The sequence below is a fragment of the Bos grunniens genome, chromosome 6 (genome assembly GCF_055505025.1).
Source record: "Bos grunniens cultivar Pamir isolate PY7600 chromosome 6, Bosgru_T2T1.0, whole genome shotgun sequence".
In the NCBI taxonomy this organism is placed as follows: Eukaryota; Metazoa; Chordata; class Mammalia; order Artiodactyla; family Bovidae; genus Bos; species Bos grunniens.
Window position 1 is genome coordinate 53,595,823 of NC_141170.1, and position 15,164 is coordinate 53,610,986.

Consider the following 15,164-nt stretch of genomic DNA (forward strand, 5'->3'; position numbering starts at 1 on the left):
ATCTTATATGTCAACCAGAAGCATTAGCTCTCCCAGAATAATTGAAAAGAGGGGGAAGGTCAAATCATCTCCCTAGGCCCAGAAGGCATTCAGGGCATGTTCAGGATAAATTCATGGACACAGCTAAGCAGCTTCTCTCTTTTGTGAGAGTGTTCCATAGCCTGACCTTTTCAGAAACTGTGCTCTTTCTAGCACCCCATCTTTGTCCATTCCTAGCAGCTTCAGACTTTTCACACTCTTGAACAGAAATGCAGTTCTCTCAGCTGATTAAAAATATGTATGACTAAATAATGTACCTTCTGCTCACAGACTGTATCAAGTGAAGAATAAGGAAGAATGATGGCCAATACGAATGCAAAACCCTCTGAGTATTTTGATGATCATAGTTTTATGGAATGATAAGTTCAATCGTATTTGTTCTGTTCTATATTACAAAAGGTGTCAGTTCCCAATTTTCTTTGAGAATCTCCTCTTTGTATAATTACAAAGCCTTCATTTCCTGTCATGGACACTATCATTTCAGTACTAGCACTTCTTCAAAAATTATTTAAGATAGTCAATCATGTTATTCCAAGTAAACATTAAGCTAGAAAACATTAGATGCAGCACAGAAAAGCTTATTTGCATTGCATAAATTGTATTAAATAGATAACTGAAAAGCCTTGATACCAAAGTAGTATTTATTGAAGATGTAGTGATGATCTAAGAAGGAAAGGCATTTTGCAGTGGACAAGTTAGTGCCATTAAGACACTAAACATAAGTGATGTCTCAATTCTGAATATGAAATAGATACACCTGAAAATATTTTAAGTGAAAATTTAAAATGTCTTATAGTGCATCTTCAGACAAATGTAATGTTGTGTGCTTGCGAATATGGTTTTCTGTATCTAGAAGTGTTGCAGGCAACACGTAGAGCTTATTGTTAGGCATTTTTTTGTTGAATTGTACTTACTTAGTTTCCTCTATATTTATTTTCTGACACATAGAGTTAAAAAAAAGTTGCATATTATCTTACTTATCCTTGCCAATAGTACATACTTGAGACATAGAGAGTTAATTGTACAGACAGCACTATGGAATATGGACCAACAGGCCAACCCAAAACTTAAAATGTTGGCAAGAAAATTTTTGGCTGAAGGGGTGATGACCTTTCCTTCTAATCATTTACTTCTCACTTGTTTAAAAAAATTTCCTTGACTCCCACAAGTGATGGAATTCCTGGAGTTTTATCATTAATTATCCTCAAATAAAAGAAGCATCTTTTCTACTAACTTACAATTTTGAATTCAGTTTTGTTTTGCTTTTTGCTGTGGCTTCACATCTTTACACAATTCCTTGCTATTTAATTTGATCTAAAACTTCCTGAATGGAAATCTAAAAGTACTCTGGGCATCATCCTAAAATAAATTTTAATTTTTTGGATAAAAATTAATAATTAAAATGATTTTGATATTGTTTTGGTTATCAAATATTAATAATTTGTTAGTATGCCTTTACTCTTTAATTCAGATTAGGACTCAAAATGGGTTATTGATTTAAATTAAGTAAAATTATGTAATGGAACCTAATCTAGACATGCAATTTATAAAGAAATTTGTCTTTTTTTCCTTTTATACTTCACTGAAAAATCACAACTTATAAAAATCACTAAAAAAATCACAGTCTCTGAGTTTATATGTGTGTTTGTGGACCAGAAAATGCCTCAAGTCTGCATTGCATAATTTTCTGTTCTCTCTTTTCTCGCCAGACCCCAAATCTAAAAAACATATTCCTACCTAACAAGTGAAATAATTTCTTTTTATAAAAGATATGGGAAGGATCAGTCATTTTAACATATTCTTGAGCTTCCATCCAGATTTACATCTTTCATAATAGTAAATAACAAAATTAAAATGTTATATGTTTCCTGATTAATCTAGCAAGAATGAAGCGAGAGCGTTTTCCTTATGACAGGTGCAAAAAGGATAGCTATCAGTAAGAAAGAGTCCCTCCCATCAGTCTCTTATTAGTTTCTCTAAAATTTCACCATTTTGCAGAGTTTCATTTTCTTTTATTTATGTTTAAAGATAAACATCAAAATTCAAAAGTGGAATTATTATAATTGCTTAAAATAAAACCTTATATGTATTAAGATCTAGAACTGCTGAGTACTCTGAGGTCTTCTGATATAAAGTGGAGCATATGATGTCTTTTCAGTTTATTAAATTATGTGTCATTTGAAATTTTATTGAAGAGAAGGTCAGTATATGTATTCATGAGGAAAACAAAACAAGCCCTTTGATAAACTGAGAATGCATTGCTGGTTATACACATTACTAAGATTACTTAATTATATATAACAACAAAATCATCAATGATTAATTGAAAGTAATTAATAGAAATTTAGATTTTAGAGTAGCTGAATTCATTCATATGCAAACTATAGGAAGATATTTGCTATTAAATATATGTATATACAAACATAATGATATGATATATATATAAATAATATAAATACACATATTTTTAGAATGCTATTTCAGAAAAATATTTTACAAAATGTAATTTACTTGTGGATGTAGGTGTGTACATGTCTCTCACTGATATTAACCTTTACTAGTGACAGTCAGAAAAGCAGACACATTGTAGTATGTCATTGAAAGATCACACAGTGAATAAGACACAACAATAACTTTATTGTAACTAATGCTTAAGTGGGAATGGATTTGTGGTCACAGACTTTGGTTCCAGGTAAGTACCAGGACCACCCCAGAACAATGGTATTAACCTAGAAAATGTATAGGTGGCAGGTAAATGAGCTTTCTAGTGTCCGGAAGACCTAGAGGCAGACAGCTGGAGACAGCTGGTTCTTTCTCTCCCTCAATTGAAAATGTGACTGTGATGCTGAGTTTTGCTCAGGGACCAGAAGTAACTAATATTTCTAAATATTCCCATGAGCACTAGTGCATAGAAGTTCTTCGGAAGGTCAGTAGGACAGCCAGAATTGTCTGCTTATTCAACTGTGGAGAAACTCTGCCTGTTCCCCCTCAGGACATATAGGCGCAAGGGAAATATCAGGGCCAGAGAAGTGCTGAGACAAGATACGCTGCTTGCTCTCCAGCTTTATAGTCATCTCACTTCTGCTAAGTCCTGTATCTTTGGCCAAATAAATCAGAAAGTTATATCTGGTCTGTACGTGATCTGTCTCTTCCTGACAATATACAGCTTAATTAGGATGCTATGCAAGTATAGTCCAGTGAGATCTGTGTGCAATAATTAATTTTAAAATAAATATGTTTTAAAGTGTTTTCAATTTATGAAACTATAGTATTCTGAGTTATTTTACATATTCAGCAAAATTCTCATTCTTCTAATGAAATATATTGTATCATGATAGGTAAGTAATTTAATTCTTAACTAGGTGAAGGTTTTGAAGAAAAGTCTACAAAACTAACTACAAAGATAATACTTTAAATACAATATATATCATTATTGTTCTCACATGGAAATAAGTTACCATTATGTCCAGAGAACAATGTCATTTTGGAATACAATTATTATTTCATGAGCAATGGCTGTTTCTAAATTAACTAGTTAAATGGGACTTGGGTATTTGTAACCTGTTTACTGCAATGCCTTCATCTGTTACTTTGGGAATATGGAAGACATTTTAACCATCTCAGAGCCCAGTTATTTTTGCAGATTCTAAAAAGATATTCGATCTTTGTCTATCAAAGTGGTTGCAGTGAAAATATCCTTATGGTCATGGTTGCCTTTCTTGATCTGCTTCACACCCTTCATATTAAAATTTCAAAGACACTTTTTTACACTAAAAATATGATCTTTAAACATCAGTTTTATAGTAAACAATAATTCTATGAAATATACAACCTTTGATGTTATTATTATTGATGATTCTTACTAAAATGCTTAAAAAGATTTTTTTCCCCTAATTTCCTACAGATGCATATACAACCTCAGAGGTTACTTACATTTGGACATACAATGCGTCTGATTCTGTACAGGTTGCTCCTGATGGCTCTAGGTTAAATCAATATGATCTGCTGGGCCAATCAATTGGGAAGGAGACAATTAAATCTAGTACAGGTCAGTAAAAAATGAGTCTAAAGAAAAGCTAATTCCTAAGAAAGTTAATGGGTTAAAGCCATTGGAAATGTATTAGTTTGCTTAAAACCTTTTTCTCTTGAGGTCAAAGAACTAGTAGCATAGATGGTGCTTGGGAGCTTTTTAGAAATTGAGACTCTCATGCCTGACTCCTATTAAGTCTGGATCTGCTTTTTAACAAGATTTTAAGGAGATTCCAAGATGTGCATTAAAGTTTAAAAAAAAACACTGATCTAACTTGTCTTTTGAGACAAGCCAATTTTACCTTATCAGTGTTACAATTTCCCTCATTTTCTAATTCTTTTTCCCCTATCCTGCATGAGTTATGACTATTCAATGCTTGATTATAAATAATTACTAGTAGCCTCTGTGGGAAAGCTGAAACCTTCCCTAAGAAAACACAGCTGTATGAACTCATGATCTCACATCTGGCAGATGTAAACCCAGAGAGCAGAATGGAAGGTAGCTATGAGGATCAGACAGAACTGACCCCAGTATATTAGAGAAGACATTAAGATGGGTAAATTCAGAATTGGTGATAGGATTAAAATCTGGGCCAAAAGATCAGTCTTGGAGATGTGGCTAGAGATCAGTACCACAAAGAGCCTAAGTAGGGCTAGACTGGAAAATAGTCAAAGCAGAGGCTTGAGGGTGGTACCAAAGAGGATGAGGAGCTGAGCAACTAAGATAATGTATGTTCAGAGAGCACTTATGAATCCTCTGTCCTTTGGTCAGTAAGCACGACCTAGAGAGAAAAATCAAATACCACACTGTATACAAGCCATGCAAATTCCTTGGTCATATGAAAATTTTCATTTATATACTCTTGCTATGCTAAATGGCATTTTAATGTTATATATTTTCCATGCTATATATGGGACAAATTCTTTGCATTTTTAAATCAGGGACTTTTTTTCTCTAATCCCTTCCATTTCCAAAATGTTCAAACTATTGACTACTACAGTTTCTTAAGCTGCTTAAATTTTTCTTCTAGGTGAATATACCGTAATGACAGCTCATTTCCACTTGAAAAGAAAAATTGGATATTTTGTGATTCAGACATATCTGCCTTGCATCATGACTGTCATTCTCTCCCAAGTGTCATTCTGGCTTAACAGAGAATCTGTGCCTGCAAGAACAGTGTTTGGTGAGTGACTAACTACATACTGTGCTGTACAGCACATTTTGTTTCATGGCATACTTTCAAAAGCATTCTATCTCTTGATCCTCACCCCAATAGTTTGTCATGCACAGAGCAGGGAGTATTTGGCTTTGTCTTATAGATGAGGAAACTGAGGCTCAGGAAAGTAAAATACAGAGTCAGTGTCCCATTCTTGACAAGGAATATAAACAGTTCTCAAATATGAAATACACTATTTTCGTTCTGTTAAATCATTTTGCTTATCAACACTTCATTTCATGTTAATATAAGAAGAATATTCTTAGAGGTTTTAATATGAAGTTCAACAGTACCATATTTCTAAGCTTTTATATTTACTTTGTTTGTTGGTTTTTTTTGGGGGGGGAGGGATTAGTTTTTAGACGAACAAAGATGATCTTAGTACCTTAAATGAGAGAATAAGGGAGGAAGGGGAGGAGAAAGAGAAAGAGATCCTTCATTCTCTATCAGTAGTATGTTTGATAACAAAATTAAGTTTCTTGATTTAAAACATGCAGGGGAATTTGGTTACTGCTTTTCAGATATATGAATTAAGATGAGCACATTTTGTAACAAAGTAGGCCACTTTGTGTATTTGGTCCACTCATTCATTTAGGAAGGCTTTACTGAGAATCTACTGTGGTGGAGAGCACCAGAATAAGCAGGAAAGTTAATGACAACATAAGATGAAAGCATTATGAAAGAGACACATGCAAGCCATTAAAAATATACAGCAGCATGGATGTTCCCTAAGAGGGCTGATTAAGTAACTGAGTTAGCATTCAAACTAAGTCTTGAAGGATAAGTAGGAGATTCCCAGATGAATGAGATGGGACAAAAATCCTAGTCAAAAAAGGATAAAGTATACAATAATATAGCAGGATGAAAGGGCGTAGTGTATTCAGTGACAGTGAGCTGATTCAGTGTCAGTGGATATGCATACAGATAGAAATGTAGTTTGAGGCCTAGATGAGACATCCTTGTAGGCCATGTTATTATAATGTAACTATCTTATAGACTATAGTGTTTTGAGACCATGGACATGTGTAAAGCTCTTAGAACAATGCCTGGCATTTAATACATGCTATCCAACTGTTAGCTATTCTTATTATCAATGCTGAAAAATCAATTTTAGTCTCAATATTAGAAATGAATAATTTAAAAGATAATTTCATTTATAATGATGTCCTAGGCAACATAATTCTCCTAAAAGAAAAGGGGGGAATGAGAGAGTCAGTTCCTAGGCAGGTTGATAGGGAGTCTAGGGGTCCCCAAGGAGAGAGGGGTCTGGAATTCTCAAGGAGGAAGAAAGGACAAACTTTTTTTCTTTCTCCACATTCCTTAGGATTATATAACAATAATGTATCCTGCCTAAGGACAGTCTTTGGATTCAACCTTCTGTTATCTTAAAATGTTAATTATGGGAGTAGACCTGATCTTTACAAGGATGTATCTTGCCTGAGGACAGTGTTATCTTAAAATGTAAATTATGGGAGTAGGTCTGATGAGGTCTTTACAACCTCCAGATATTCTTTGGATTATATAACTTCATTGTTAACACTAGCAAGTGGGTATTCTTTTTGCCTCCTTCTGATGCCTGTGTCAGAAGCTTTCTCTATCTCCTTTATACTTTAATAAAACTTTATTACACACACACAAAAAAATAAATAAATAAAATATCTAGAAACAAATGTGACCAAGTAGGTAAACACTTGTCCACTAAGAACTATAAAACTTTGCTGAAATAAATTAAAGAAGACCTAACTAAATGGAAAGATATCTCATGTTTCTTTTTTTGGAAGATAGTACCATTAAGATAGGAATAATCCCCAAAGCAATCTATAGATTTAATACCTATAAGAAATCCAATGGCTTTTTTGGGCAGAAATGTCAATCTTCAAATTCATGTGAAATTGCAAATGGCTCCAAATAGCCAAAACAGTATCTATAAAGAAAAAAGTTGCTGAACTCTTACTACTCAGCTTCAAAGCCTAGAACAAAGCTACATTAATCAAAACAGTGTGGTAGTGTCATAAGGATGGACATATAGACTGATGGAATAAAACTGAGTCCAGAAACAAATAAACAACTATGGCTAATGAATATTCAGTAGGAGTGCCAAGACCCTTCTGTGTGCAAATAGTATTCTCTTTACCAAATGGTGCTGGGACAGCTGGATGACCACCAGGTGCAAAGGAATGAAGATGGAGTCCTACTTCACTCCTTGACACAACAATTAAACAGGTATAAAGCATTAATGTAAAATGAGAACTGTAAAACTATTAGAAGACAATACAGGGTCTATTAGAAGAAAATGCAGGATAAATCTTTATGAATTTGGATCTAACCATGGATTCTTAGATTTGATAGCAAAAGCATGGGTAACAAAGAAAAACAGATAAATTGAATTTCACTAAGTTGAAAACTTTTTTATCTCAAACATCATCAAAAATGTGAAAAGACAACTTACATTTGGGAGAAAAAATTGAGCTTCATACATCTGATAAGGGTTTAATATCCTGAATAAATAAGGAATTCTTACAACTCAAAAACAAAATGACCAAAACCCTGATTTTAGAAAATGGACAAAAAACTCAAATGGACTTTTTTCTAAACAAAATAAATATACAAATGGCAAACAAACACAAGTAATAATGTACATCATTGTACTTTAAGGAAATGCAAATCAAAGCAACAATAAAATACATTTTATAAAGGCAATGGCACCCCACTCCAGTACTCTTGCCTGGAAAATCCCATGGACGGAGGAGCCTGGTGGGCTACAGTCCATGGGGTCGAGAAGAGTCAGACACAACTGAGCGACTTCACTTTCACTTTTCACTTTCATGCATTGGAGAAGGAAATGGCAACCCACTCCAGTGTTCTTGCCTGGAGAATCCCAGGGATGGAGGAGCCTGGTGGGCTGCCGTCTATGGGGTCGCACAGAGTTGGACACGACTGATGCGACTTAGCAGCAGCAGCAGCATAGCCATAATAATGAGTAAACCAAAAGAAAAAAAGGGACTTAAGTACTTAAATAGAAACTCTCATAAATTGCAGGGGGAGTATATAATGGTATAGCTTCTATGGACAATCGTTTGGCAGTTCCTCAAAAAGTTGAACATAGAATTAACATATGATCCAACAATTTCACCTCTAGGTATTACCTAAGATTAATGAAAGTGTGTTTATACAGAAACTTGTACACAGATGTTTATAGTGATATTATTCCTAATAATCAAAAGATAGAAACAATCCAAATATCCTTTGTAGATGAATGGATAACCAAAATATAGTATATACTTACACTAGAATGTTTTTCACCTATCAGTCAGTCAGTCATTCAGTTCAATTGCTCAGGCATGTCTGACTCTTTGTGATCCCATGGACTGCAGCACACCAGGCCTCCCTGTCTGGCACCAACTCCTGGAGTTTACTCAAACTCATGTCCATTGAGTCGGCGATGCCATCCAACCACCCCATCCTCTGTTATCCCCTTCTCCTCCTGCCTTCAATCTTTCCCAGCATCAGGGTCTTTTCAAATGAGTCAATTCTTTGCATCAGATGGCCAAAGTATTGGAGCTTTAGCTTCAACATCAGTCCTTCCAATGAAGATTCAGGACTGGTTTCCTTTAGGATGGACTGGTTGGATCTCCTTGCAGTCCAAGGGACTCTCAAGAGTCTTCTCCAATACCACAGTCCAAAAGCATCAATTCTTTGGCACTCAGCTTTCTTTATAGTCTAACTCTCACATCTATACATGACCACTGGAAAAACCATAGCCTTGACTAGATGGACCTTTGTTGACAAAGTAATGTCTGCTTTTTAATATGCTGTCTGTGTTGGTCATAACATTTCTTCCAAGGAGCAAGCGCCTTTTAATTTCATGGCTGCAATCACAATCTGCAGTGATTTTGAAGCCCCCCCAAAAATAAAGTCTGCCACTGTTTCCATTGTTTCCCCATCTATTTGCCATGAAATGATGGTACCAGATGCCATGATCTTAGTTTTCTGAATGTTGAACTTTAAGCCAACATTTTCACTCTCCTCTTTCACTTCCATCAAGAGGCTGTTTAGTTCTTCTTCAATTTCTGCCATAAGGGTGGTGTCATCTGCATATCTGAGGTTATTGATATTTCTCTTGGCATTCTTAATTCCAGTTTTTGCTTCATCCAGCCCAGTATTTCTCATGATATACTCTGCATATAAGTTGAATAAGCAGGGTGACAATATACAGCCTTACATACTTATTTTCCTATTTGGAACCAATCTGTTGTTTCATATCCAGTTCTAACTATTGCTTCCTGACCTGCATACAGATTTCTTAAGAGTAGCATCAAGTGGGATGGTGCCCTATCTCTTGAAGAATTTTCCGCAGTTTGTTGTGGTCCACACAGTCAAAGGCTTTGGCATAGTCAATAAAGCAGAAATAGATGTTTTTCTGGAACTCTCTTCCTTTATCCATGATCCAATGGATGTTGGCAATTTGATTTCTGGTTCCTCTGCCTTTTCTAAAACCAGCTTGAACATCTGGAAGTTCATGGTTCACGTACTGCTGAAGCCTGGCTTGGAGAATTTTGAGCATTACTTTACTAGCGTGTGAGATGAGTACAATTGTGTGGTAGTTTCAGCATTCCTTGGCATTGCCTTTTTTGGGGATTGGAATGAAAACTGACCTTTTCCAGTCCTGTGGCCACTGCTGAGTTTTGCAAATTTGCTGACATATTGAGTGCAGCACTTTCACAGCATCATCTTTCAGGATTGAAATAGCTCAACTAGAGTTCCATCACCTCCACTAGCTTTGTTTGTAGTAATGCTTCCCAAGGCCCAGTTGACTTCACATTCTAGGATGTCTGGCTCTAGGTGAGTGATCATACCATCGTGATTATCTGGATCATGAAGATCTTTTTTTTTTTTTTTTTTTTGTATAGTTCTGTGTATTCTTGCTGCCTCTTCTTAATATCTTCTGCTTCTCTTAGGTCCATACCATTTCTGTCCTTTATTGAGCCCATCTTTGCATGAAATGTTCCCTTGGTATCTCTAATTTTCGCCCCCCCCGAATTTCTTTGCACTGATCACTGAGGAAGGCTTTCTTATCTCTCCTTGCTCTTATTTAGAACTCTGCATTCAAATGGTATATCTTCCCTTTTCTCCTTTGCTTTTTTCTTCTCTTCTTTGCACAGCTATTTGTAAGGCCTCCCCAGACAGCCATTTTGCTTTTTGCATTTCTTTTTTAGGGGGATGGTCTTGATCCCTGTCTCCTTTACAGTGTCAAGAACCTCCATCCATAGTTCATCAGGCACCCTGTCTATCAGATCTAGTCCCCTAAATCTATTTCTCACTTCCACTGTATAATAGTAAGGGATTTGATTTAGGTCATATCTGAATGGTTTAGTGGTTTTCCCTATTTTCTTCAATTTAGATCCGAATTTGTCAATAAGGGTTTCATGATCTGAGCCACAGTCAGCTCCAGGTCTTATTTTTGCTGACTGTATAGAGCTTCTTCACCTTTGGCTGGAAAGAATATAATGAATCTGATATCGGTGTTGGCCATCTGGTGATGTCCATGTGTAGAGTCTTCTCTTCTGTTGTTGGAAGAGGGTGTTTGCTATTACCAGTGCATTCTCTTGGCAAAACTCTATTAGTCTTTGCCCTGCTTTATTCTGTACTCCAAGGCCAAATTTGCCTATTATTCCAGGTGTTTCTTGACTTCCTATTTTTGCATTTCAGTCCCCTATCATGAAAAGGACATCTTTTCTGGTGTTAGTTCTAGAAGGTCTTGTAGGTCTTCATAGATCCCTTCAACTTCAGCTTCTTCAGTATTTAGAAAGGATTAAATATTGATAACATGCTACAGCATGAATGAATCTCAAACACATTATGTTAAGTGAAAGAGAGTGGATAAAAAGTGTCACATATTGTATTCTTCCTTTCATATGAATTATCTAGTATAGGTAAACCCAAGAAGCAGTTTTGTAGTTGCCAGTAGGTGGATACAGGGTAAAATGGGTTGTATTATGTAAGAACTGGGTGTCCCAGGGTGGTAGAACTGTTTTGAAACTAGATAGAGGTGGTAGTTCAGAACACAGTGAATGCATAAATGCCACTGAATTGTACACTTTAAAATGGTTAATTGTATATTATGTAACTTTCATCTTCATAAAACATTTTGTAAGTCATAGCTTGGAAAAGAAACAGCATTGAATGAACACCTCAAGAATTTCTCAGGATTTAGAAATCTTCTTAGATACCTATTTCAAATTAGCCAATTATTTAAACAAGGACATAAAAATGGATGTGGCCAAAAATATGAGAAAATTTCGATTCAAATGCCTTTAAAAGCAATGTTACATGATTTCAGAGCACAAGTAATGGACAAAATGCATTTTTAGGGAAAATTACATAATAATTAAAAACAGAAAGGAAATGATTAGGACAGAACCAATTTTCCAGGAAGATCTAAATTTATATGTAAATATACAGCATATTAAATGAAATTAAATAATGAAATATTTGTTTAATAAAGATTGTAAGGAAAATAAAATACTGCATTGAGGTGAATAAAGACAGATTTCATAACATAAATCACATAAATGCATATGGTAAAAACATGCAAATAGAAGATTACCTAAGTATAGAAAAGAGACAAATAGATGAATAAATATTTAATTTTTAATCAACAGAATGTGTTAGGATCAAGGCTGTTAGGTTCAACTATAACAAATATGCAAAAGTTTCAAAAGAGTGGTTATAAAAATAACATATAAAGTTAAAAATCCGGGCTATATTTGAATTTGTAAATTTTATATGAATGGTTAACAGTAGACATTTTCGTGTAAATGTAAACTGTTAGGTGGTAAAAGCATTCTTAGTATTATCTCTATGAGTTACTCTGTGTAAAGCTTGTGATAAATATAATTCCATGTGGGTATACATGTATATGTGTGTGTGTGTGTGTGTGTGTGTGTGTGTGTGAGAGTCACTCAGTTGTGTCCAACTCTTTGCAACCCTGGACTCCTGCCTGCCAGGTTCCTTTGTCCGTGGAATTCTCCAGGCAAGAATACTGGAGTGGGTTGCCATTCTCTTCTCCAGGAGGTCTTCCCAGGGATTGAATCTGGGGCTCTTGCACTGTGGGCAGATTCTTTACCGTAAAGCCTCCAAGGAAGTCCTACATGTATACGTGCATGCAAGTAAACAATATAAGTCCTGTGTTCTGTCCAGAATAATACTTGAAGCCTGTCAGCCTCCTTATTCTCATTCCATCCTTCACTTCACCCTTCATCTTTCTGCCTCCTTTTGAGTCTTAATATCATCATCTGACGATGCCCAGCAGTTACCTAAGCATCTGCCCTCTCCAAACTTCTCTAAGTCCACAGTCAGGCCTACAAGCTGATGGGGTATCATTAAATCATCTACCCTCCTCCTGCCTCCGGAGCTTTTTTTTGATGGATAAAGTTAAAAAACAAACAAAAGAAACCCACTGTTACACAGTTAAGAAATTAATATGCCCTGGGAGATAAATGTCAAATTTCTCAACATTTGAGGTCTGGCTTCATGCCATGAATAAAATAAAAAAACAGCAAACAAGACAGCAGGTAGAGGAGTTGAGATTAGAATGTGTACGACTTTGATACTAGAATCTTTGCTCCATTATATTGGGTTTTCTCTCTTTAGTATTTTGGATATTGCATTTATTTGTGGTTGTATAGACAGCTTGATATTTTTCAAAGCTATTTCTTCAAAGACTCTGCCCACGTATCTTGCAATGATAGGTGATGAAAGTCTCCTTTGACCTTCTCTAAGTGCTCTTGCCCAATTCATTCAATACCAACACTTATTGAGTACTTCTTTATCACATGGTTCTAGATGCTTGGGGTATTCTTGAACAAAAAACAAACAAAACTCCCTTTTATGATGAGACAGTTGCCCTCTGTTGCCACTGGTATGAGAAAGCACTTGGGAAACCTTTCATCTTAAACCTCAGGTTTTATGTTTTCAAGGCTCCGGTGACTAAGCAGTATATCTGCAAGTACAAAACTCATTTTGTATTTGTGTAAACATATAGTTTATTTTGTGAAATGGTGGCTTCTGGTCTTTTCAGTTGCTTAACATCCTTCAAGACTTCCTATAATTAAGAATAATCATAACGAGTTTGCAATTATTATTTGTATATTTGAAGCCAAATCATTTTTCACATTTCTGAGTAAGTTTATCTATGAATATATGACTATACTGTGGCTCAGCTGGTAAAGAATCCACCTGAAATGCAGGAGACCTGGGTGCGATCCCTGGCTTGGAAGATCCCCTGGAGAAGGGAATGGCTACCGACTCAAGGCTTCAGCAATATGTGAACTATGAACTTCCAGATGTTCAAGCTGGTTTTAGAAAAGGCAGAGGAACCAAAGATCAAATCGCCAACATCCGCTGGATCATGGAAAAAGCAAGAGAGTTCCAGAAAAACATCTACTTCTGCTTTATTGACTATGCCAAAGCCTTTGACTGTGTGGATCACAATAAACTGTGGAAAATTCTGAAAGAGATGGGAATACCAGACCACCTGATCTGCCTCTTGAGAAACCTATATGCAGGTCAGGAAGCAACAGTTAGAAATGGACATGGAACAACAGACTGGTTCCAAATAGAAAAAGGAGTACGTTAAGGCTTTATATTGTCACCCTGCTTATTTAACTTCTATGCAGAGTACATCATGAGAAATGCTGGGCTGGAAGAAGCACAAGCTGGCATCAAGATTGCTGGGAGAAATATCAATAACTTCAGATATGCAGATAACACCACCCTTATGGCAGAAAGTGAAGAGGAACTAAAAAGTCTCTTGATGAAAGTGAAAGTGGAGAGTGAAAAAGTTGGCTTAAAGCTCAACATTCAGAAAACGAAGATCATGGCATCTGATCCCATCATCACTTCATGGCTACTAGATGGGGAAACAATGGAAACAGTGTCAGACTTTATTTTTTTGGGCTCCAAAATCACTGCAGATGGTGATTGCAGCCATGAAATTAAAAGACGCTTACTTCTTGGAAGAAAAGTTATGACCAACCTAGATAGCCTATTCAAAAGCAGAGACATTACTTTGCCAACAAAGGTCCATCTAGTGAAGGCTATGGTTTTTCCAGTAGTCATGTATGGATGTGAGGGTTGGACTGTGAAGAAAGCTGAGTGCCGAAGAATTGATGCTTTTGAACTGTGATGTTGGAGAAGACTCTTGAGAGTCCCTTGGACTGCAAGGAGATCCAACCAGTCCATCCTAAAGAGATCAGTCCTGGTTGTTCATTGGAAGGACTGATGCTGAAGCTGAAACTCCAATATTTTGGCCACCTGATGCAAAGGCTGACTCATTGGAAAAGACTCTGATGCTGGGAGGGATTGGGGGCTGGAGGAGAAGGGGACGACAGAGAATGAGATGGCTGGATGGCATTACCGACTCGATGGACGTGAGTTTGGGTAAACTCCGGGAGTTGGTGATGGACAGGGAGGCCTGGCATGCTGAGATTCATGGGGTCGCAAAGAGTCGGACACGACTGAGTGACTGAACTGACTGACTGACCCACTCCAGTATTCTCGCCTGGAGAATTTCATGGTCTATATAGTCCATGGGGTTGCAAAGAGTCAGACACAACTGAGCGACTTTCACTTTCTTTTTCTTTACTAGGCGTATATAAATGACTTTATATGTAAGAAATATGTCCTGGTATTTTTACCGTAATATCACATTCAATATGGAATAGAGAGTTTTTTTCTATCTAGAACCAAATAACAAACATCTGCTAGGGTGTATGTTTGGTAAAAGTGTACAGGGAGTTCAAATGCTAAAACTGCAGAGTTTATATGTACAAATTTCATTGCATTTGCAAGTGCCTCACCTTCCTCTCTTATATGAAT

At 36.2% G+C, this 15,164-nt stretch overlaps 1 protein-coding gene across 2 annotated transcripts in view; it reads left to right on the forward strand.

Annotated features, from left to right (window-relative positions):
* GABRA2 (gamma-aminobutyric acid type A receptor subunit alpha2) overlaps positions 1–15,164 on the forward strand; it is a 142,265-nt gene that overhangs the window by 80,313 nt on the left and 46,788 nt on the right. For both annotated transcript variants that reach the window (XM_086407691.1, XM_086407692.1), the window contains exons 7-8: positions 3,944–4,087; positions 5,100–5,252. In XM_086407691.1, coding sequence (XP_086263817.1) covers positions 3,944–4,087; positions 5,100–5,252 — 297 coding nt within the window. The remainder of the gene's footprint in view (positions 1–3,943; positions 4,088–5,099; positions 5,253–15,164) is intronic.